Genomic DNA, 21,949 nt, shown 5'->3' on the forward strand with positions numbered 1-21,949 from the left:
GATTATTTAGCTCATGTAATGCATGGGACAGAATAGCCAGACAGAGAATTCCTGTGGTTAACACAGCATGTATATGTATATATAATTACATATATGTATACACACACATAAAATTCTGAACAGCAAATTGGCTTGCAAATTCTATTCTAAAGGTCATGTATGAGGACATTTTTGTTACGCAATATTTGAAATTTCCTATGTTACTTTATGCCTGGAATAATTACATCACCTTTTTAAAATTGATTTTCTAAATAAGTGATCATTCTGCCTAACAATTTTTGCCATATTAAGGATATTTCCTGTTGAAAATTTAAGCATTTATGATAAACCTCAAAGTCATGTGACATGTAGAGCTGAACATTTTCAAATAAAAAATAAGTGTTCACAGTTGATGGCCAACTTGGGAAGCCTTTAGCTGCTAGAACTGTGGTAGCATTAGGTAAATGGAAGGACAGAAAATTGAGCATTGCATTGATTCTTTGCAGCTATATCATTGACAGGAGTAAAAATGAGGCCAACTTGGACCACAAAAAGGTACTGAACAGTTTTTACTCAAATCTGGTTTTGCTGCTGCCACTAAGCAGTGAAATTCCTATATTAAAAACAGTATACGAAGCCTTTTCTCATTGTTTTATCTTTTAATCACTTTTCTCCAACCGTTTATTAAGCCTGAAGAAAACAACTTGGCTACTGCATAGGACAGAACAAACCTCGGTTTTGTCAGTTCATTCTTCAGTGCGTAAGCAGTTTTGCTTACTAAAAAAAAATCTCACTTATTTAGAACAACAAATATTTGGGTTCCAACTAAAAGACTGAGGAAGTAAGTTTTTTAGCTTTCTATTAGCCTATTTTTTAAGCCATCCTGAGTTTATATCATGCACTTTTTAAACTGAAGTCTTAACAGAAAGGGCCAGCTTGCACAGGCACTTGATAGGAATGATTGCACTAGATTTTGTTTTAAAGAATTACGAATTTCTGCACAACTTAAAATTTTATTTTAAACAACTTGATAATAGCAACACAAGGATGTAGTATTTCACATCCCTTTTTGTGCAAGGTAACCTCCAAACACTGTGATGAAGTCTGTGTTTCCTTTACCTGGACAGATGCAGATAAGACATGGGTAGAAAAGACATACATGCATCCATCAGCAAGAACAGTCATAGTACTAATTAATATATGTGACTGTCACAGAGCAAAGCCTATGCTTTCCTCTCTGACTTTACTGCTTCATGGACCTGTCAAACATCTACAAGCTGGCTTCATCTTTTCACTCCCAGAGGCCTCATCCCAGGCACATTTGCCTGGTGAAGCTTAATGCCACACCTAGCCACTAACTGAGCCCTGAGTCACCAATGTGCCGGATGACAGAAACATTCATGAACTAGGAGAGAAGAAACTTAGGGGATACACGGAAGAAGGGAAAATGGTATCTCCTGTGGATTAAAGTGGTTTAAGGAACTTTGTAGTATCGAAAACCCTAGTGCATGTAGTCCCATCACTCTCCGAAATTTCTGAAAAATGTATATTCCTCTCCCTGCTCTTCATCAGCGCTCAGTACAAAACAAGTGACCTACTATCTCTTGTCCTTCACCCTTTTTTATTCTTCACCAGATTGAAAATGCTCTATTTTTCTCCAGGCAGCTCCCTGAAGCTACACTAGAGTTCCTGGTGGAGTTGGGTGAAGAATCTCTTAACTGTCAACCAGTAACTTTGGAGGGGATAAGAGGCTGCAGTTCAGATTATATGACAAAAGATTATTCATCAGCAGACTAGAAAGGATATGCCTCAAAACCAAAAAGATGCCAGGAAGAGTAAATACCCTAAGTTTGATTCATAGGAATAACATGTAAACAAGAGGTGGAGCCACTCCAATTCCATAGAGGAATTTAAGCTTCTTGTCTTTTAATCCTGGGTTTATGGGTGAGCATAATGCAAGATTTTCTATTAATACCAATAATGATTTTTCAAATTCACAGAAACAAGTCTATCTATTTGTTACTATTTCTCCTGCTAGAGCTTTTTCTTTTCAACACTATGCGACAGGATGAATAAAATGTTTTCAGATTAGACAAAGAGATTAAAAGGGGTGTGCAAAAATATCAGTGTCACAACCGAGATATGTACTTGTTTTAGTGATTTGGAGTGGATCATGCACAACTGAACATAAATGTGAATATACACCTATATATAATGCACATACATGAACACAAACACATAGCAGAATGGAAGAAGAATACTCCAGATTATCCTAGAACAGATCCTCTGTTGTTTGATGTCAACGTTATCTAGAAGGATGTAATTTGATGCATTTCTTTAATTTGAAAACCTGATAATTCCACTTCCTTTTAATGAAAACAAAATCTCACTTACCTACACACACACGACCATCAACCCCAACAGCCAAGCCAGGTGGACACTCACACCGAAAGGATCCTTCAGTATTTATGCAATGACCATTCATGCAAATTCCTGATGTCTGACATTCATCAATATCTATCAGGAGGCAACACAATTCATCAATCTATTTGTTGTTTTTAAGCAAGATTACAATTAAAATTCTTAAAACATTACTAAAAGTCTTTCTGATAGCAGATGAATCATCAACATGTCCTTGAGAGTTTCTAATAAAACTGTCTTAATGCATTACCCCTCAGTTCTACATACCAGTACAGTAACGCCCATTTGGAGCCAGAATAAATCCTGGTTTGCAGATGCATTTAAAACTCCCATCCTCATTTATGCACATCCCATTTAAACACATGTTTGTAGTGGTACACTCATCGTGGTCTGCAAAACATTGCAAAGAAAACTGCTTATAGTCCCTTAGCTTCCAAAAGATGACATAGTAAAAATAAACAACATATGCCTTCACTTGAAGATTAAATTCTACTCAGAACTCTGATTAAGTGTCTGAAGATTATTCATTCTACATACAAAGCAGCATTTGTTCTTCCTGTTGTGATCAGTTATTTTGCATGTTTCAGCAGACTGTGTATGGAAAAACAGGGTGAATCTTTCTTTCTTACGTGAAAGGATAAAAAGCTTCAGTCGTCTGAGAGATTAAGAGCTTGTTGTTTACCTAGGAAGTTTTTTTGACGCAGTACAGTCCAAATTAAAAACAGTTATTTCTTCAGCAGCACTGATATATGGAACACTTCCTATGAAGCTTTAGGGAAAAATGTTATTCCTGGCACTGAGTTACCTGGGACTCTTGAGGAAATATGTGGCTTCAAAACCGAAAATTACCTCAAGTTTTCTTTGAAATCATGCAGTTCTGTAGAATAACTATTGGAATGCAGGGGCTATAAGTTCACCTCAGGTTGTAGCTTATTTTTAAAAAAGCAATCCTTAATGATCCTTAATTGCAGCATGAAATACAATTTCTAGAATCACTGAGCTAATGCCTACCCCATTACTTAGAAGGCTTCTTACCCACACAATTTTTTCCATCTGTAGTTAGCTCAAACCCAGCATTGCAAATACACTGGAAACTTCCCTCGGTGTTTACACACCGGCCATTTTTACAGAGAACACCATTCTGGATGCACTCATCTATGTCTAAGACAAAAAAAAAACATCACACAATCAGATAATTACTGTAAGATAAAAATATATATAGTGACAATTGTTGCTTTGAAAAATTCTGACATGTTATTTAAATATTAGGTAGAAAAAATTTCCAAAGACAGATAGGAATTTATTGTCATTGCATCAGAGATAGGCAAAATATTATTTTAAAGACTTGCACAATAAATGCTACATTTTGTGATGCTCAGCAATTACTTTATGAATATATCAAAATCTTCTCACACATTCATCTGCATACATACATAAGCATACATCTGTTGTACTAACAGTATGTTTCCTGATTTTATTGTAGAACTCCTGGCTGGGGAATTCCCTGGCCAAGTCACAGGTATTCCACAATAATGGATAAACATTAAAAGACAATAGAACAAATGGAATGCTGGTCCAGAACTAGAGCTTCAATTAGTATAACAACCATTGGGATTTACTGAAATAGCATTGCTAACTATTTTTTGAATTCAATATGATCTGACATAAGGGTTCAGAACACATACAGTGTCAGCAGATGTGAAGCAAATTTTCTTACCGATGCAAGCTTGCTTGGTAGGAGTTCTCTGGAAACCTGCATGGCACTTGCAGTAATAGGAACCAGGTGTGTTGACACAGTCGCCATTAGAGCATGGGTTTGATGTGCATTCATCAACATCTGTTCGCAGCACAGAGAAGCATTAGTAACTTCAATACGTATACAAAATTTTTATCAAGCCTAAAAGTCTGTAAGTGAAAATGATGGTAACTAGCAGTCAAATGCTAAATACTAGAACCTGTTCTTGGAGCAAAATCGTTACTTTCCTAAGAACACAAAGCTGGTTTTAGTCCAGCTAGGCAGACATTTTTAAGAAGTGAAATACTACTACTCATTTATACACATCTTGAAAGACAAAAGTAAAAATACGTGTGAGGATTTTGAGACATGGGATCTGAGAGTTGCCTATTGAAAGCAAACAACATGTTATTCAACATGGTTTCATTTAACAGAATGACCATTCATTTTTCTCCAGAATAAAACCAAAAGCAATCAAAACTGCATTTTAAAATCAGAGCGAATCATAGCATCCAAAAAACGCTACACTATTTTACACGTTTATCGTAGAAATGTGAGGAGAGGCCACACAGCAGCAGGAGGGATTCCTAATGAGACCACAGTCTGTGCACCACGTCTCAATTATTTATGCCCCATTGCATCCTCAACCTCAGGTTTTGCATTTGAGTAATGCCAGACTTAATCTAGCCCTTCTCTATAGTGTCCCTTACTCTCCTTTCCAAAGGTTTTTTAGTATTTGCAACCAAACCACCTTAAATCTCAGGTAACTGCATAGAAGTAACTCCCATTTGACACAAGGCTCTGAAAGCTTTAATTCCTTTCAAGCACCTTTCTCAGTGGTTACCAATGAGTCAGGTGTGTCTTTGGCCCAAGACAGCTATTGCCAGCTCTGAAATAACACTCTCCATTATGCTCCTCTAAACCCTCCCAGGACGCTTGCCCTCTGCGATCCAGGGAGCAGAGCAAGTGCATCCCACTGGTCTGGCAGACAGGACTGCTGGCTCAGCCTCTCCTGCAGCTACCAGGGGATAAACTGAGCATCTAAATTCACAGGTTACAAACTGAATCCAATCTCTTGATTAAATCCTCTTTTCTTCGTCAATCACCTTTGCTAATTTGACTTTTTTACCTTCAGCTATGCCCTCCATTTCACTTACAGGTTTGAAATTACCCATCTCTTCATTTAGGTAGGTTTTAACACCACAAAGCCAAAGCTGATTTGTGAGGGGTTTTTTGTATCTGGCTGCAAGTTGTCATAGGAAGCTGGGGCTAAGTGAAGCCATTGCTGATCAGTTGTTAGTCATGATGATTTGCCCATGCATTTTGCAGTGTATGCTACCAGAAATACCAGGAAAAACCCAGGGTAATTTTGCTGATAGTTTGTGCTCACTCTTTACCAGGTCTAGTTCTAAAACTTCATTCATTACATCTTGGAACTAATGGGATGCAATGAGAAATTAAACGTATAAGCAGATGTATATGTTAAATAAATGTGTACATCTAGAAAGTGTTGTACCATGAATGACTTGATTCTAAAAATGGCAAAAGGTTACTTTTGTTTTAATTTAATCATAAACAAGACCATACTTTTCACAGAATTTACTATGTTAATGCATACACATTTAAAACCAATAGCATCTACATACATATCAAAGAGATCTGCGTTTATCCAAATCACTGATTTAATGAGCTGGTTTACAGCACTCCTGGTGCCTAGATACAATCAGATCATTAATATGGATAAACTCTTAAATGAATAAAGGCAAAGCAAATGGAAAAATCAAATACCTCCCCTCATGAATATTTAGCTCATTCATATTTGCATAGCAGATCATAACACCACTCCAGTAAAACCACAAGAATGAAGCAAGGTAAAGAAAAGAGAAATTCAGAGCATTAAGTATAGTGAAGAAAACAGTAACTGTATCCTTATACTGTAGTAGACTTCTACTAATTATAGTAGCTTCCTGCTCTCATGCTTCTCTATGGTGCCTGGCTGTTGGGATGCTCTTCCTTAGAAGTGCTAGATAAGGTATTTTTTCCTCAGTGCTCAGCTGATATGGGGGGTCAAGGAAGATTGGAAATAATTCCTCCAGAAAAAACTCAGCTGCCTACAAAATGTCAAACTCTAAATCACATTTTCACATGAATGTTTTGTCAAATGTCTTAATTCAGATTACTGTATATTAATCTTGCTTTAGTATAGAGGAGGACAGGGGGAACTTATAAATAATATATATGGCACTTGTCTGTTTTGTTTAGTTTTCTTACAGGCAATGATATTTACGACTCTATTACAGGATTCAACTTGCTTCATCTGCTTAAAAAAAAAAAGTTCATGCTAGGAATGGATATCACTGTAAATTAATCTATAAATTGTAGAGCAGGAATACAGTGTTCCTCTATGAAATAGTTTACTTAAGCTTAGAAAATCCTTCCAAAGCCATATGCTTCGGATGATTTCCATTTAAAATATCATCTTAAGATGCTCTTATTTTTATTAGCTCTTGATAAAAGAGGGAGATGGTATATATGTTAATATAAAGGAGTTGTGGGCTTTGAGTTTGCATTGCAAGCATGCATATTACAGCAGTATAAACAGGAAACATCTGAGACAGAGATATTTAACCCATTTATTCTGTCTCCCAGCATACCGCTCTTCAGTGTTCAATATTTCTCTATCACTACTTGCATCACACTTATCTCCACTTTACAATGTTTCGTCCGTAACCCTTGTCAGAATTTCAGTAGACACAGTATGGAACTTCCAAAACTCCATTAAGAATTACTGGGATGACTTTGAAGATACATTACAAAATTTAAAATACGAAGATTGGTATTGGCAAAACAACTAATATTGAACACTGCACAGCTACAGACTTACTGCCACTATCAAAGTCTCCACAGTTTTATCAACAGTTTTTATAAACGGAATGAAATAAGGAAAGGTAATATTACAGTTTTCTGTCAGTTTTGGTAAAGGGACTAGCCGCTATTCAGTGTCAGGTCACTTATGACACTTACGGCCCCTGACCCATCAGGCATGTTCCATCCTGAGTTCAGCATCATACAAGTTTCGGTCAGAGGGCAGTAGATAAGACCATTATTTTCTTATTTGTCAGCATAATTTTGAAATAAGATGACTCTTTAACTCTGAAAATAACAGCAAACCAAAGCTGTGTTATCTAAGAAAAGTATTTTAAAAGTATACCCTCTTATTAAAAGTCTTCTGAATCCAAGAAGCTACTCAAAAGGCAAACCACTGAAGAGTTAAAATAATTAGTGATGACTGATTTATTTCACATAAAAAAACCCAGTCGAAATGGCACTTTAATTTACTGAAAGCCATTATTGGGTATTTTTTCCTCACTTTCAATGTAGGATATTACTGTAGTTGGCACACCACCTTCCACTTTTGTTAAAGCAGCTGAAATTTTTCTTTGGATCTCAGTGAGTGCAAAATTTCCTCAGTTTCAGACTACTGTTTCATGCTGAGGTGTGCATTACAAAGTTCCCTAAGTGAATACACCTTTTTTTTCTGGGCACATAACTGTGTTAGAGAATTAAGGTAAACTTTTTTTTTTTTTTTTCCAGGCACCTCTCAATCTAGTCTCACAGTTTTCAGGCACTTTAACCTCAAACTGAAAACCAAAAAACTTCACTATTACCACATGCCTGGAGTGGAAGGTGAACAGCAAGGCTGATGGCCTCCAGGGTGACCTCACAGAAAAGAAATGGATAGAATGCCAGCCAGTTGTTAAGAACACATTATATCTTTCTGTCAATCAATTTCAGCACCCAGACATGTAAATCTGATGGACCTTTTAAACCACAGCTAGTTGTCCTACTTCATTTTTTCATGCGTGATTTCTTCAATGAAAATTGAAAATAAAAAAGTTTAAATTAAATCCATATAGCTTTGCTTGCTGTAATCTAAGTATTAATAGCTCATACATAGCTCAGCTATGTGCTCTTTCAGTATATTTCTTCATGCAGAATAATTCTTCGCAAGCATGAGTAAGAATTTATGATAATCATGCTCTATCACAATGTTATTAATCACTGCTTTTTTAATGATTCAAACAAAGGATGGTTGCCTCAAAAAGTACAGTTTAGAAAGACCTTTCACTGTTTTCAATTTCTAGCTTTGTAACAATCATATATTCAGATTTTTATCATTACTCACCTTTATTTCTTAATTTGAACTTAAAAAGCAAAATTAATTTAAAAATAATAAATAAAACAAACATCTATGTGCTTCAGATGATATTTTCAACTTGTTCACCAATTAACAAAGAGTATGAATACAAGCTCTGAACTAGATTTCATCAAGAAACATTAGCTCAATACACCAACTTTCAGGCGCTGCTCAGTATGTTTCAAGACGTCCTCAAAAGTCAAGGTCCACCCTAGTTAAAAATATTATTGATTTCAGTGATGTAAAATCTAGTGCTGGGAATGAAAGTGTCAAGGCTCTCCATACACTATAAAGAAAGAATAGCCAAGCAAGACAGATTTATAGTAAAACTATCACTCCCCATTAGAATGCACTTATAGCTCCTGAGGACCAAGAATGCAGCATGAGATTAAAGGTATAGAAAACTCTCACCCAAACAAAAAAAGCTGAAAAAGTTGGGCTTGCTGTATCACAGAGGGCAAGTTGGAAGAAGAACTATAACATTCTCCATGTACACAAATGTGCAAAGCTAAAGGTACTGAACTGCTTTCCTTATATGTCATGGATAAGACAAGAAACAATGAGATGTTTTTTTGTTTTTTTTTTTTTTGCAAAATAGTGTTTACATTGGATTAGCCATTCTGAAAACTTTCTGGAAGTTCGACTGTTGGAGCATTGCAACTGCCCAGCAAAGCGATGGAATCTCCATCAACTGACATTTCTTAAGAAGAGGGTGTACAAAACAGTTGTCAGGAATGACGTAGCTGTAACTGGCCTCTCTGGTGCAAGAGAATGGCCTGGCTAAGTGGACTCTGACTTTAACCACAAGATGTCAATTTGATTTGAGAAAGGAAAACAGAGAGGTTAAAAGTGGTAAAAAACAGGGATATTAAAGGGAAAGTACTATTCAACAGTTGTCAATTTTCACTTTTCCCAAAGGCAGAGTGCCAAGACAGGCAGGTCCTAATACTCAGTTTGTAATTCAGTAGGAAGTGGAAGAATTTGCAACAGAGACACGCAGTGTTCCCAGCTCAGCTTCTGGCTGATACCCACTCTGCTGCACGTATGTCAAAATCTGTCTCTACTATTTTCACTTGTGTAAAATAAACTGCACAGTCTTGGATTAGAAGATTTTTTTAAGGATTCAAGTAGCTGCCATTTTCTGTATTCTTTTGTTCCTATATCTTCCTCTAATCCACAGGCATGCTAGAAATTTACTCCAAAAACAGTTACAGTGAGAAAAGCCTATTGCTAATAAGCTCTTGTGTAAATATTTTTCATTCACAGATCTCAAATCTCTTTATAAAGAATCAGTAAGGAAATGTTCAATCAGAAATATATCCAGGACTTTCTGTTTAGGATCGTATATGTTTAGTAAGCTGTGTCCTGCATACAGGATTCTTCTCCACACAACTACCCCACAAGAACACCCAAATTTTGTATTTTCGCTGAAATACTTAATGAGCCTTTGACATTGAAAGAGTGAATTCCACAGCAACTGATTAAAAGTGCAGAATCCCAAATTCAGCTCTTGTTATAAAAAGTTAGCACTCAATATTTTCAAATGAATTGAAATATAACCAGAAGTTAATAAATGCATTCTTTTAATGACTTGATATCCTTCAAACTGCCATTCACCCTTACAGGTAGATAAAGCACAAATTCTACCCTTTATTATCTTGAACATAATTCACCACTAACTCCTGTAGTAAAAATGTAGCCATATGAGCATAAAAAAGAGAATGTGGAACAGAACTTACTTTACCAAATGTGAATTCAAAAATGTACAACACCTATTAAGTACAGAAATACTCAATACCAATGTTTGAGACTAAAGATTTCTTTTTTTTTTTTTTTTAAAGAAACAGATAATTCTCATCAAGATTTTAAGTTACTGTAGTGTAAGTAATATCATGGTCTTTGCATTCTCACAAGAACAATATCAGGAAAATTAATATGTATGTGAGGGCAAAAGAATATGCTTTTTAAAAAAATCAGATTTAAAGCAGAAAAATATTAGCATTTTAGAAGTGAATAACAGATTTTAGAAATGTGCGCTTACCAATACAATCCCCATTTGTGTCCTGCTTATATCCCATGTTGCACTCACATCGGTAACTAGAAAGGATTGGTATACAACGTCCATTTAAACAAAGGTTGGGATGGTGCTTACAGATGTCTATTGTCCGATTGAGTATTGCTAATAAAAAAACAGAACATGAGACAAATACTCATATTTTCAAATAGAAGTAAATATGAAGGTTATGCTTCGCTTCAGAAAGTATGTTATCAGGTGCATAAACATATCCATCAAGCCAAGTATTTTTTCCAAGCACTATCTATTGACACAACAGTAAACTAACAAAAACAAGTAGCTCTCAGAAACAAAACACATAAGACAGTCTTAATTATGATTTACCGTTTATCTGTATAGCCTGATGAGTTTGTCAGTGACTTTATGAATAAACCACAATTAGAGTGAAAGTTGAAGCAGTCTGTTCCTATGCGTTTACTATTTTCAGTGTACTTGCCTTAACAATACCCCCTGCATTTTATTAACTTCATTGTTCTGATGCTAGAGACGTGCTTACGCATGTTACAAGCAACTTTACATACACGAGACTTCCCTCTGAATATTACTTATCTCGGGCTTTAAGTCAAGGCAGTGCTCCTGCAGAATAGGCAAGTTTTACATTTGGAAGAACAAGAAGAGAGAAAAGTTTATTTTAAAATCTAGTGGTTTTTTGAAAACACTTAGAAATTTGGACTTTTATTAGTGCTGACCAAGACAGATCAGCAGGCACAGCATGGGCTCAAGGACTTTATAACCGAAGTAAAAAAAAAAAATAAAAAAACCTCTAAATCTGAACTCTTGTTAGAAAAAAGGGTCCTGAACTTCTTAATATATCAACCGAGCTCTCTTAAATGTGCTTGAATAGAAAGGCATTTTTATGTGTTAAGAACACCATATCATTTCCAGACTAAAGGCTATGCAGGAAAAAAGAGAAATCACAAAATGAATAAAAAAGAGAGAAACAAGTCACGACAGCGCAAGTACTTACTTAGCCCTGTAATTATTGGGCCATTTCCAGTGGGACTTTGACCACCTGTCCCTAGCTCTGCTCCGCCTACACCTGGGGAGAAACCATTGCTTCCAGGGAAGGGAATGAATCCTGCTCCTCCTGGGCCATAGCCATGGCCATTGCCACTGGGAAGGAACCCGTTTCCTCCTGTCCCACCACCTCTGGAACCACTTCCAGCACGAGCGGCATCCACACAAAGTCTGCGGTGTTCGTCTGTTAAACAGGAACACAACGAGAAGCATAAAGTAAACCAACTCTTCAGAGTCAGCTTATAAGGAAGATACAGATCTTTGTATGCTACAAAACCCAGAACACCAGCTCCTCGTTTCTTTGATGTTATGTGTTCCCTCTCCCACTCCTAATCTCAGGCAAATCCCATGATTGTGACAGGTGTTATTTAATGAAGGACACTAAGAATAATAAAAGGAAGTATTGTAATGTACAACTATTTTTTGAAACATTTTTGTTGATGTGTTTCCAGCAGCACTGTAACTCCCTGGTCACTCAAGGATCTTGATATAGATAAACTGAAAATACATTTCACTACGGATGGGAACTATTGTTCTGTGAGCAGAGTTAAAAGAATAAATGAAATACCGATGCACTTCTAGTTCAAAGTAACCCCAAATTTAATGGAACAAGAGAGCAGCTGTTCCTTTAAATCGAAATGAACTATGGACCCTCAGAGTCATTTCCTCTTTGAGCTTGACCACAAAATCTTTCCCATTTCCCAAGAACTATTTCCAAAGTCAACAAAAGGATGTTAAAAAAACTAGCCCCAAACAGTCATGGACCAGAAAAAATGGTTCACAGATGGTAACATCAGCATTAAAAGCACAAGAATGAATAATAATGTAATTCCTGACTTTCTTTAAAGCAGTTTAAAATATATTCCAGTGACCTCCATCCCAACTAGAAAGGACAGCAAGAAGGGGAAACAAACCAACCAGCCAACAAGCCACTCACCAGATCCTCTCACAGGACACATCTCTGGAACAGACGCAATGGCCCAGCACTGGCCAGACTCACAGCAGCACTGCCTTTTTGTGAACCTACCGGGAAGCTCTTGCGCACAGCGGCCATTCACTATGTTGGAGAAACATGTACTTGTCCTCTGATCTGGGAATTAATTTAAGAAGAAAATAAAAAATAATAAAGCAATCTCTCAAAATTACTTTCCCTTATTAAATTCATGCAAGGACCAAATTGTTGAAAAAGTTGTATTAAAAACAAAAAAACCCCACCCCACAACAAACAAAAACAACAAAACAAACACCCCAAACCACACCCAATAATAACCTGAGGTGATCAGCACTGATGCATTTTACATTTACAGTAACACTAGTCTTGCATTAACCCAACACATGATCTTAAAGTCTGCTCAAGCTAACAGGAAATATGGATGATACAAAAGATACAAAGCAGTACAAATAGAAACTAGATAGAATTATATAAAAAGCCTAGTATGGCAAAAATTGAGACATTTCACATAACAAGAGCAACATCAGTAAATTCATTTAATGGATTTTTCCTTGGTGTAGCTGTATCTTGACTGAAGAAATGCTATCCAGTCTGCTCTGCTCTGCTCAGTAGACTGAATGCACGGCAGTATTTTTAGTAGTGCCATGTGAAAACTACTCTACATAGATATGTCAGTATTTATTATATTCTAGTTCCTTCAAGGAACCAGCCTGTATCTTTTATTGTCACACTCCTGCATGCTGACTAGGAGAAAAGAACTATGAATTTGGAAAGACACGGTGCTAATTACAATAAATGAGCACATCCTGCTATTTTGGCTAAAAGCAAATATTTATCTTAAATGGGGAAAAACAACTTGTATTAATGAGGATTACATTTTTCGCTTTTCTCCTAAGTAAATGAAAAATTATACTTCTATAGTATACAAATTGTACTCCAATACTATAAAGATTTGAGAGCACAAGAACTTTCAGACACATGCTCACTTAAGGGAAGGAGGCTCTGTGATATAGAGCCTGTCTTGGCGGATCAGGGCATTTGGTTTGTGTATAATTGCTTTTGGGAGCTGACTTTAGAGACCAGATTGCAAAACATGCCAAAACCCATGGAAATTTTGATCATATTAGAAATCATAGGTTCTCAGTATTCCTGCAGGCAGCCACAATATACTTGAAGTTAGGCATTTCTCATATGAACCTGGATAACAAAAGCTGGCTATACTGTGCAAAAAGTTAGCCATGTGAAATCACTTGTAAATCTTGTACTGTTACTGGTTTACATCATTTATCTGTAATTCAGAAATCCCTTCAGGATTCTCATCCCTTTCCCAACATGAGAACAAAGTGCTTTAAGTTGTGGGAAATAAGAACAATCACATGAGATCTAAAAAAGACACTATTATTATCAATTGTTAATGATTTTTACACATGGTATGCAGTATTTTAGTTAATCAGAATAGTTTATACCATCTATTTGACACGTGCAGCTGTATAAGAGAAATCACTTCATGTGAAACTAAGTATACATCTTTTTATAATATAGCAACAGGTTTAAAATAGATTTTCCCATAAAAGTGGCAATCTACTGAAATATAATATTTGGGGTTTTTTTAATTATCTGTTCCAGTCAAATTAGTGGCACCTCAGCATACAGTACTTAATGCCTTCTGAGTTTATATATGTGCTTATACTGGTCTCTAAAGGTTAAATTAACCTATGTCAGATGAACTTGAAATGCAAAATAAAGATAAATGTTTGCTCCTTTAGAACCAAAGGGAGCTTAGCTTTTGGTTTCATCAGATGCAGATTAAAGAACAAATATAATTAACATTTTCTGTGTTTGCTTAACAACAGAGAAATAGTAACTGCTTTTATCCTAAGAAGATTCAGATCTCAGGTAGGAGTTCTCAGGCTACAATATCGTTGACACAGAGGGATCTACTATCTACATAAAGATGGTTGCAGTGGCAATCATCATCAGAGGAGGGCGTTATGAACTTTAAGCAGCTGGATCAGAGATACTAGTGAGTTAACTAGTGAGCTCCTGGGGCAGGAGAGAATCAGTGGTAGATGGTTGGAACAGAAGGTCTGCTGCTGCTGTGTATAAATTGCCTTAATAACCTTGAGAGCTCTGGAAGCCTACAGGGTGGAATACCAACCAATACAGCGTGAGCCATCCGTGGATATGACATGACCCCGTGGGCAGATGCAGAAATAACTTCCCACAGTGTTAGAGCATTCACCGCCTTCACAGATTCCTGGGATGATGCTGCATTCATCAATATCTATCCAAAAAGGAAAGGACATAGGATAACTAGCAGAGCACTTGAATGTATTGTATTTTAAAAAAAAAAAAAAAAAAGAGGGAAAGAGAGCTTTCCTGCAATTGCTATTCAACTTATATTGAATAACATATTGCTAGTGTTTGTGTACTGCAAATAATTTTGTTTGCCATTTAATGGAGGCTTTCCTTATACATTCAAGAGTTGCACCACTTCAAGTTTACAGAGTACATGAGAGCAGCCTCGGATTTCCTCTAAATGACACATACTGAGGACCATCTCAAGGAAGCACACAACAGCTACAGCACAATACCAGAACACACATCCTGCTTTTGAGCTGAAAGAAGGAGGATGGTACAGCAGCCAAGTATGACAGCTCTGTGCTTCTGTAACCACAGAAATATTGCTCATCAGATCTGACTGCTTTCTGGCGTTCTTATTAGATGTAAGAAAGAATTTTGGCCAAGCTCTTCAAATGTGACCAAATGTTGCTTTTTTCTTTTTCTTCAGATATTTTTAATCCATCAAAATGTTTCTGCTAACTAAAAGCAGTGGTCTCACCTGAACACTGAAAAAAATATGTATGTAAATACATATAAAGTGAGAAGTTATCAAGCTGACCAATGAGCTGTTTTATGTAACAAGGGGCTGCTAGGGCATTTGGCACCAGGACTGAAAGCACCATGTGTTGTCCCAGAGCAAACTGGAAGCAAAATTAGGTGCTGAGGCAATGAGAAGCAATAGGAGAAAGCAGGCTGACTGTATTGTTAGAGCTGTGAAGCACAGCAGAGAGAACTGGAATGGAAGAACCACGAGCAGGAAAAATAGTATGACAGTAAAGACTATGTCATGACCATTTATACAAATGAGCCGTTTTAAGTAGCCACTTCATTCTACAACTGTGGCAATCTTTAGTCATATACATATTTCTAGGTTCATTTTAGTCACCTAATTTTGCTTTTAATTGACCTCTGTGCATTAGCTTTTCAAGTGGCTTTCAGTGAATGTGAAGTTTTGCCCAGGTTTAACATGGGAGGCATTCTGGGAAAACATTTCCTAACTAGCTTGAGCGATGTTTTCCAGTTGGAATGATGTGATACCACAGATTTTGCACCATTTGATACCAAAGGTCATCATAGGTACAAGACTTTGCCTTAACTTGTTTGTAAAAATCTGTGTGCAGTATTAACTGAAAGTAGCTTTCAAACTGTGAAACAAAAATCAAAACAAAATGGTCAAGACTGTTGAACCCAGACTGTCTCATGTCAATCAATGCAGCAGAAGCATAGGAAAGAGCGTATGATTGAAATTATCTTGTGATTACACTGTGAAGGTCTCCACATTCCTTCTAAGAAAGCCTTGGACCCCAAAGACTATTCCTTGCACTTAGATAGACCTTCCTTGCACTTACATAGACCTGTCATTTCCTTGGACCTGTCACTCTAGAAATTCCCTTGAGACAAATAACTACTTGAGAAATGAACTTTAGCCAGTCTATTTCTTATGAAGCTTTTATGTGATGAATACTTTGCTCTCTCCTTTGCTACATTCTCCACACCAAAAACTCAAACAAAAGAAGGAATGCCAAAAAGATCTGATGTGCACAGGGACTATATTAAAAAGGTAACTCCCCACTGTGGTAAGGTCCACATGTGAAGAACTCCCTTTAGATATGAATCTACAGAGGACATTCGAGTACTGAAAGGAAAATTAAGTTTTGCCACAGGGCAAAAAGAATGTGAAAACTGTTCTTTTTAAAGTGAAGATATGAAAAAAACACTCTCTCCTCCACCAGCATGTCATTTGTAGTGACGTTATAGAAAATAAAATTTATCTTACAAGTAACATGGCTTCAAACGTCCTAACTAGTCCACACATATAAGCATCCTGTGGCCTTTGTTGTTTTTTTGGTTTTGTTTTGTTTTGTTTTTTCTCTTTGAAGCAGAATCAGAGGAAGTGACAATTCAGGACTTTTTAAAGAAGGTTATTAAGCATTTCGGAGGACACAAAAATTAAATTTTATATTAAAATAGTTATGAAATTATGACAACTGTTCCCCACATTTTCAACATCTGCTCAAGTATGTACAAAAGAAAGCATTATTTATGCTAAACCAAAACTCTTCTAAGAAATAATGCTTTCACTTAAGACTTCATAGTTACCCACTGCAGAGACTCCAGAATTCCAAATGATGGTATAAATCAAACCAAATAATTCCCTAGAAGCTCTGAAATCTTGCCTTAATTTACTATGTTAAAGACAATACATAGAATGTGGTGAACTGCTAACCATCTGATTTAACCCAATGAAATGAAAATATGTGTGTAAATTAAAACAACTGGAACTGGCTGCATGCTTTGATCAGATTTTTCATGTAGTACAGGTCTTTCACAACCCATAAGCCTTCAAAGCATGAATATTGTGTTCTGTATCCATACACAGTCTGAAACATCATGACAGAAAGGCAAGAAAATTGGATGAAATGAGGACTCTGTAGGAAACGGTTTTTCTGGAAAGTGACACCTTCCTGATGCTAGAGTCACTGGATGGTTATGCAAGAAAACTCCCTTATTTTACTGTCCCTTGATGCACATCTTCAATCTCAAAGAAATAATACACAACCATTTTTGCATCACTACCATAGTGGTTCCAAAAATAAATTCCAAGACTAATTCTAAAGTTCAGAGGAACCCAAACTTTGGTAAAGATATCACCAGCATAGTAATCATGATTTACCAGAATGGAAATACTGTCTGAAGATGTAAATGCTGTACACACAAACAAGATGACACAAAGCTGGTAGCACTTGCCACTAGTGATATGTGAACAAGTTAAATTTAAGAATCCATGTACTAGGAACAAATTACATAGCATTTTCAAAATACCTGTTTCATTCAGTCACTCTCTTAGAGAGTGAGTCTTAAATCTTGTAGGTTTTTTCATTGGTTTTATTATTTTTTTTTTTTAATAGCTGAAGTCCAACAGCAGCTGCTATACATAAGGGGAAAAAAAGCACACAATTAAAATGAATCAATAAGAATCAGACTACTAAAACCAGCAGGCACTTGAAAACTGAAAGTTTCCCCTTCGTTTTCACCCTGTCTAGCACAGGTACCTGCTACTTTAAAGGCAGTAGTCTTAATTGCAAGAACATAACACCTGATCTTTTACGAAAGGAAAACGAATTCCAAACTGCTAGGTCATACAGGCACAAAGCTCATTAAGGTAAAGAGTAGGTGGAGTTTGTAGTGCTGGCAGGTGAAAGACATAAGAAAGAAGTAGTTAGCCACTTCTGCAAAGCTGCAGACTTAGACCGTCCTTCTCACCTGGCTACATGCACAGGAGTTTAACACTGTAAGGGTTCTTGTCCAAGAATGACACAGAGCTCAGAAGGGAGGAAATACCTTCCTAAAATTTGGGCAGTGACCAGAATGGAAGACTCCACAGTCTTCTCCATGTGGAGAAAAAACCATTTTTTTTTACCAATTAACACAGAGAATCCTTGTGAAAGAATAATTCTCTTACTTACTGGAACAGTTCCAAGTCAGTGGATTTTTTGTTTCAGTAGTTTTTGAGCTAAATCTCTGTCTCTCCTTCCCCCTCCCTGGTTCTTGCATGTGCAATTCTTTCAACAAGATCTCTTTTACCTCTGACTGGAAATTCTGAGGCTTTACTTCAGGAAGAGCTATTTTTAGGATGGCTGATTACTCAATTTCCTCCCTTCCTCCTCCAAAATACATAAATTAATGGTCTCGGTGAAAATACTCCAAAGATATTAAGAGGAGATGCTGTCTTAAGGGTGAAAAGAATGGGTGGCATTAATGGCTGTGGTTCCAATGTTACATACCAGATGAGAAAGCCAGTCTCAATGTGAGAACCAGTCTTAAATGTGTGGTGTAAACTTTGCAGGTGTGAGTATTAATAGGTGAGCTTGTGCCAAAAAAACCCAGCCTGGCTACCTGTCATCCAGAATTCATGACTTTTACTACTACACTAAACAGGATTTTATGAATAACTGAATTAAAAGTATCAGAAAAGGGGATCTCAACTGCTGAGTTCTGAAAAAAGGGTTCCTTCAAATTAGTTTTAGTCTATAGTAATACCTGGTAATATCAAACCTGAATAACACACAGTGTAATGAAATTCCACATTAAAGCAGGAAAATCAGAAATAGAACTGTTTCTTCTGAAAGGTTCTTTGTATTTCAGTGCCACATTTTTTTTAAAAAAAGGAGTTAGCCTGTGTCATATAGTCCTAGGCCTTTGATGGCAATAGCACAGCAACACATCTGTTTGGAAGAGCATCAGATGCATTCCACCTTCCAGAGTACTTCGGTGGTAAAGAGTGTCATAACTAAATATATTTAGTCAAGGAGAATGATATATTTTCAATTTCAGAAGAGTAAGTAGAACACTTTTTTTAGGTTCTTGTAGTCCTAATAAGTAGTAGTCCACTTCTTATGTAAACCAGCAGGCACAACTGAAAGCTTACTTCTCTCAGTTTATCTATATACAATCCCTATCTGAACAACCTACAGATGTAAGTTCCATCAATTCCGCAAGATAACATTCTAAAAATGAACATAATTTAATTCCTAAAAAGACAATGAAAATGCAACACATTGTAGATCAAAACTGTTCAGCCAAAAAAGAGAAGGGCTTGGGGTTTTCTTTTGTTTAGTTAAGAAATCACACTAGTGCTCCAGATATTTAGAATTTGGTACAACCCCTGTACTGATCTTTTCCAAGTTTTTTCAGCTCTGTGATACAAAATCCTAACCCACAAACTAGATTTGGATGTTTCAGGGCAAAAGATATAGCCTCTGAACACTGGAGCTTTGTCTGGTTACAGGCTCCAACTTCGACTTTGTCATCTGTAGCCAGCAAGTAACAATTGATCTGGTTTTCCGTACTTAAAGAAGGGAAAGGAGCAGCATACTCCATTTAAAAACTTCATTAAAACAATGCAATTTCTATTAAATAATTTCTCTGTACGCAGGTTCTAACTCATAAGAGACTGGTTGCTTAAATCCTTCCCAATGGCCCAATCCATACATATAAGCGATGTAACTTCCCTCAAATGACCAGTCCCACGTCCCACTAACTGAAACTGTAATTCTTTGGAGGGCTGGCTATAGTTTTATCCTACAAATCTCACACTGAGAGATTATGAACTCCCAAAGCCTTTGTTAAAAAACAAAACAAAACAACAGTCTGAATAAAACTATGGCTAGGCTCTCATTCTCTGCTCCATTCCTGGAATAATGTAAGCATGTATTATGCTGGTATAATTTTCACATTACCACCTTGGCTGCGAAGCATGGGGAAATGGACAAATACTAGTTTCATTATGTTTTTTTTTCTCAAAATAACTGGTACAAACTGGGCACTGCAGTTTGTTTTCCACATCATTCCCTCTGGGGAATTATGTGAAGGGGGAAGCTGCGACCAGGAACTAATTAGTACCTAGCTTCTGCCACAGACCAAAGTCGCAAGGGCTTAGAAGAAACAAAGTCAGAGCATATGACCTGTTCTGCAGCATGCTGCCAACAAAGCAGGAAATGAAAACCCATTGATTACTGAACTACGAAATAACAGTAAATATTTCAGACTGTGGATGATGTTTCACTTCTATTATGCACAGTCCCATAAGCACCACAGATTTTAAAGCAAATACGTGTTAAAAATACATTCACCTTTTCCCATTGATACTATCAGGGAGAGCTTTTAACACCACTTTTAACAATTAATGCAGAGCTTTAGATAGGTTAAAGCAGTAGAATGCAAATAATGCTTTAATTACTGTTTTCAGAAGGAAGGAAACCTATTACTGCATAAGCTCTTTTGGCATCAAAGCTGGAGTGCAGATGACAGACAGAAACATAACATACACAAAATTCACATGTACAATCAGCCCGCAAAAATACATGCAATTATCCGCATACGGTGCCAGAGTACTGGTAACATGCCAACATCACGTAATGTAGGCCAAACAAGGCTAAAAAGCCTGCTTGTTCTAAAACAGCTAGAAAAAATCAGAAAAAAACCCCTATGATTTTTATATGTGTGTGTATATATATATATATTTAAAAGAAAAAAGCCACGGGTTCCCTGTTCAGCCAGGCTGCAGTCTTGAGAAGTCTGTTCATTTTCCTGAGCATTGGGATAGACAATTCTTGTGCTTGGTGGAGGGTTTTCTTCAAGAATAGCCAGCTTTTCTGAGCTCTTTTGTCTTACAGAGCTGCTTCCCACAGGATCCTAACTACCAGTTCCCTGAATAAGTCATGGTCTGCTCTCCTGAAGTCCAGGGTCCTCACTCCCGTCAGGATATTGAACTGTACTATTTTGTTTCCAGAGCTGACATAGACTGTCATATCCCCAACCAGTTCCTTGTTGCTCATGAGTAGAAGCTCCAGGAGACTGTGGCACTTGCTAGGGCTAACACATATCTGTATTTAGAAGTCAGTTCTGGCACCATCCAGAAACCTCCTGGACAGCTTGTGTCCCAGGAGGGGACAGGTGTTCCCATTCCTGCAGATTTCAGAGATTCTCTCGTAAGAACCAGCCACACTGATCTAGAGGCCTCCTTGAATTGCTTATTGAATTCCTCATCCTGGTAAGGCAGACATTAAAAAAACCTCCACCAATGTTACTGAAATTTTACCTTTACTAGCCTCCCCTCTGACCCACAAGCTTGCAGCTAACCAAACATTGGTTTCACAGAATAACTCTACATTTGAGCTGCTTTTTTGGGTGAAAGGCAATCCTCATCCATCTTTTATGTCCTTCCTAAATAGCCTCCATTGCAGAACTCCAGTCACACATGCTGGTCACCACAACATCTCAGGTATTCCAATGGTGTCAGAGTTTTGTCATAATATTGTACTGGCAAAAGAAGGTACATGAGTGTGTGTTCTGAGTTTTGAGTTCATATGAAGAAATGGCTGTCTCATGTTCTAAAACTCATGGTTTAGTTGCATCTAATGAAATGGCAGTTTTTCTTCCCAGCCTGTTTTTGGACTCTGATACTCTCTTTTGAGTGGAGACAGAAAGAAAGTAGGATGCGAGTTTTTCAGACTAATAGATCTTATTGGAGATTCACACACTTAATAAAATCTCCCATATATGCATATATATGTAATTTATTCTAACATTAATTTATTCTGCTGCTACATACTTTTAGCACAATAAATCTAGTCTCCAGCTGACACACCACATCAGAGTCACCATTTTAGACTATTGTCTGAGTCTGACAAGCACAATGAATAACCTGCATTTTTTGAATCTCTAGGA

At 36.9% G+C, this 21,949-nt stretch overlaps 1 protein-coding gene across 3 annotated transcripts in view; it reads right to left on the bottom strand.

The window, feature by feature from the left end:
* FBN2 (fibrillin 2) overlaps positions 1-21,949 on the bottom strand; it is a 169,658-nt gene that overhangs the window by 95,284 nt on the left and 52,425 nt on the right. For all 3 annotated transcript variants that reach the window (XM_065657769.1, XM_065657768.1, XM_065657770.1), the window contains exons 8-15: positions 14,535-14,660; positions 12,362-12,514; positions 11,375-11,608; positions 10,375-10,512; positions 4,118-4,237; positions 3,436-3,561; positions 2,668-2,790; positions 2,374-2,496 (exon numbers count right to left, since the gene is read on the bottom strand). In XM_065657769.1, coding sequence (XP_065513841.1) covers positions 2,374-2,496; positions 2,668-2,790; positions 3,436-3,561; positions 4,118-4,237; positions 10,375-10,512; positions 11,375-11,608; positions 12,362-12,514; positions 14,535-14,660 — 1,143 coding nt within the window. The remainder of the gene's footprint in view (positions 1-2,373; positions 2,497-2,667; positions 2,791-3,435; positions 3,562-4,117; positions 4,238-10,374; positions 10,513-11,374; positions 11,609-12,361; positions 12,515-14,534; positions 14,661-21,949) is intronic.

This window comes from Caloenas nicobarica, chromosome Z (genome assembly GCF_036013445.1).
Source record: "Caloenas nicobarica isolate bCalNic1 chromosome Z, bCalNic1.hap1, whole genome shotgun sequence".
NCBI classification, from domain to species: Eukaryota; Metazoa; Chordata; class Aves; order Columbiformes; family Columbidae; genus Caloenas; species Caloenas nicobarica.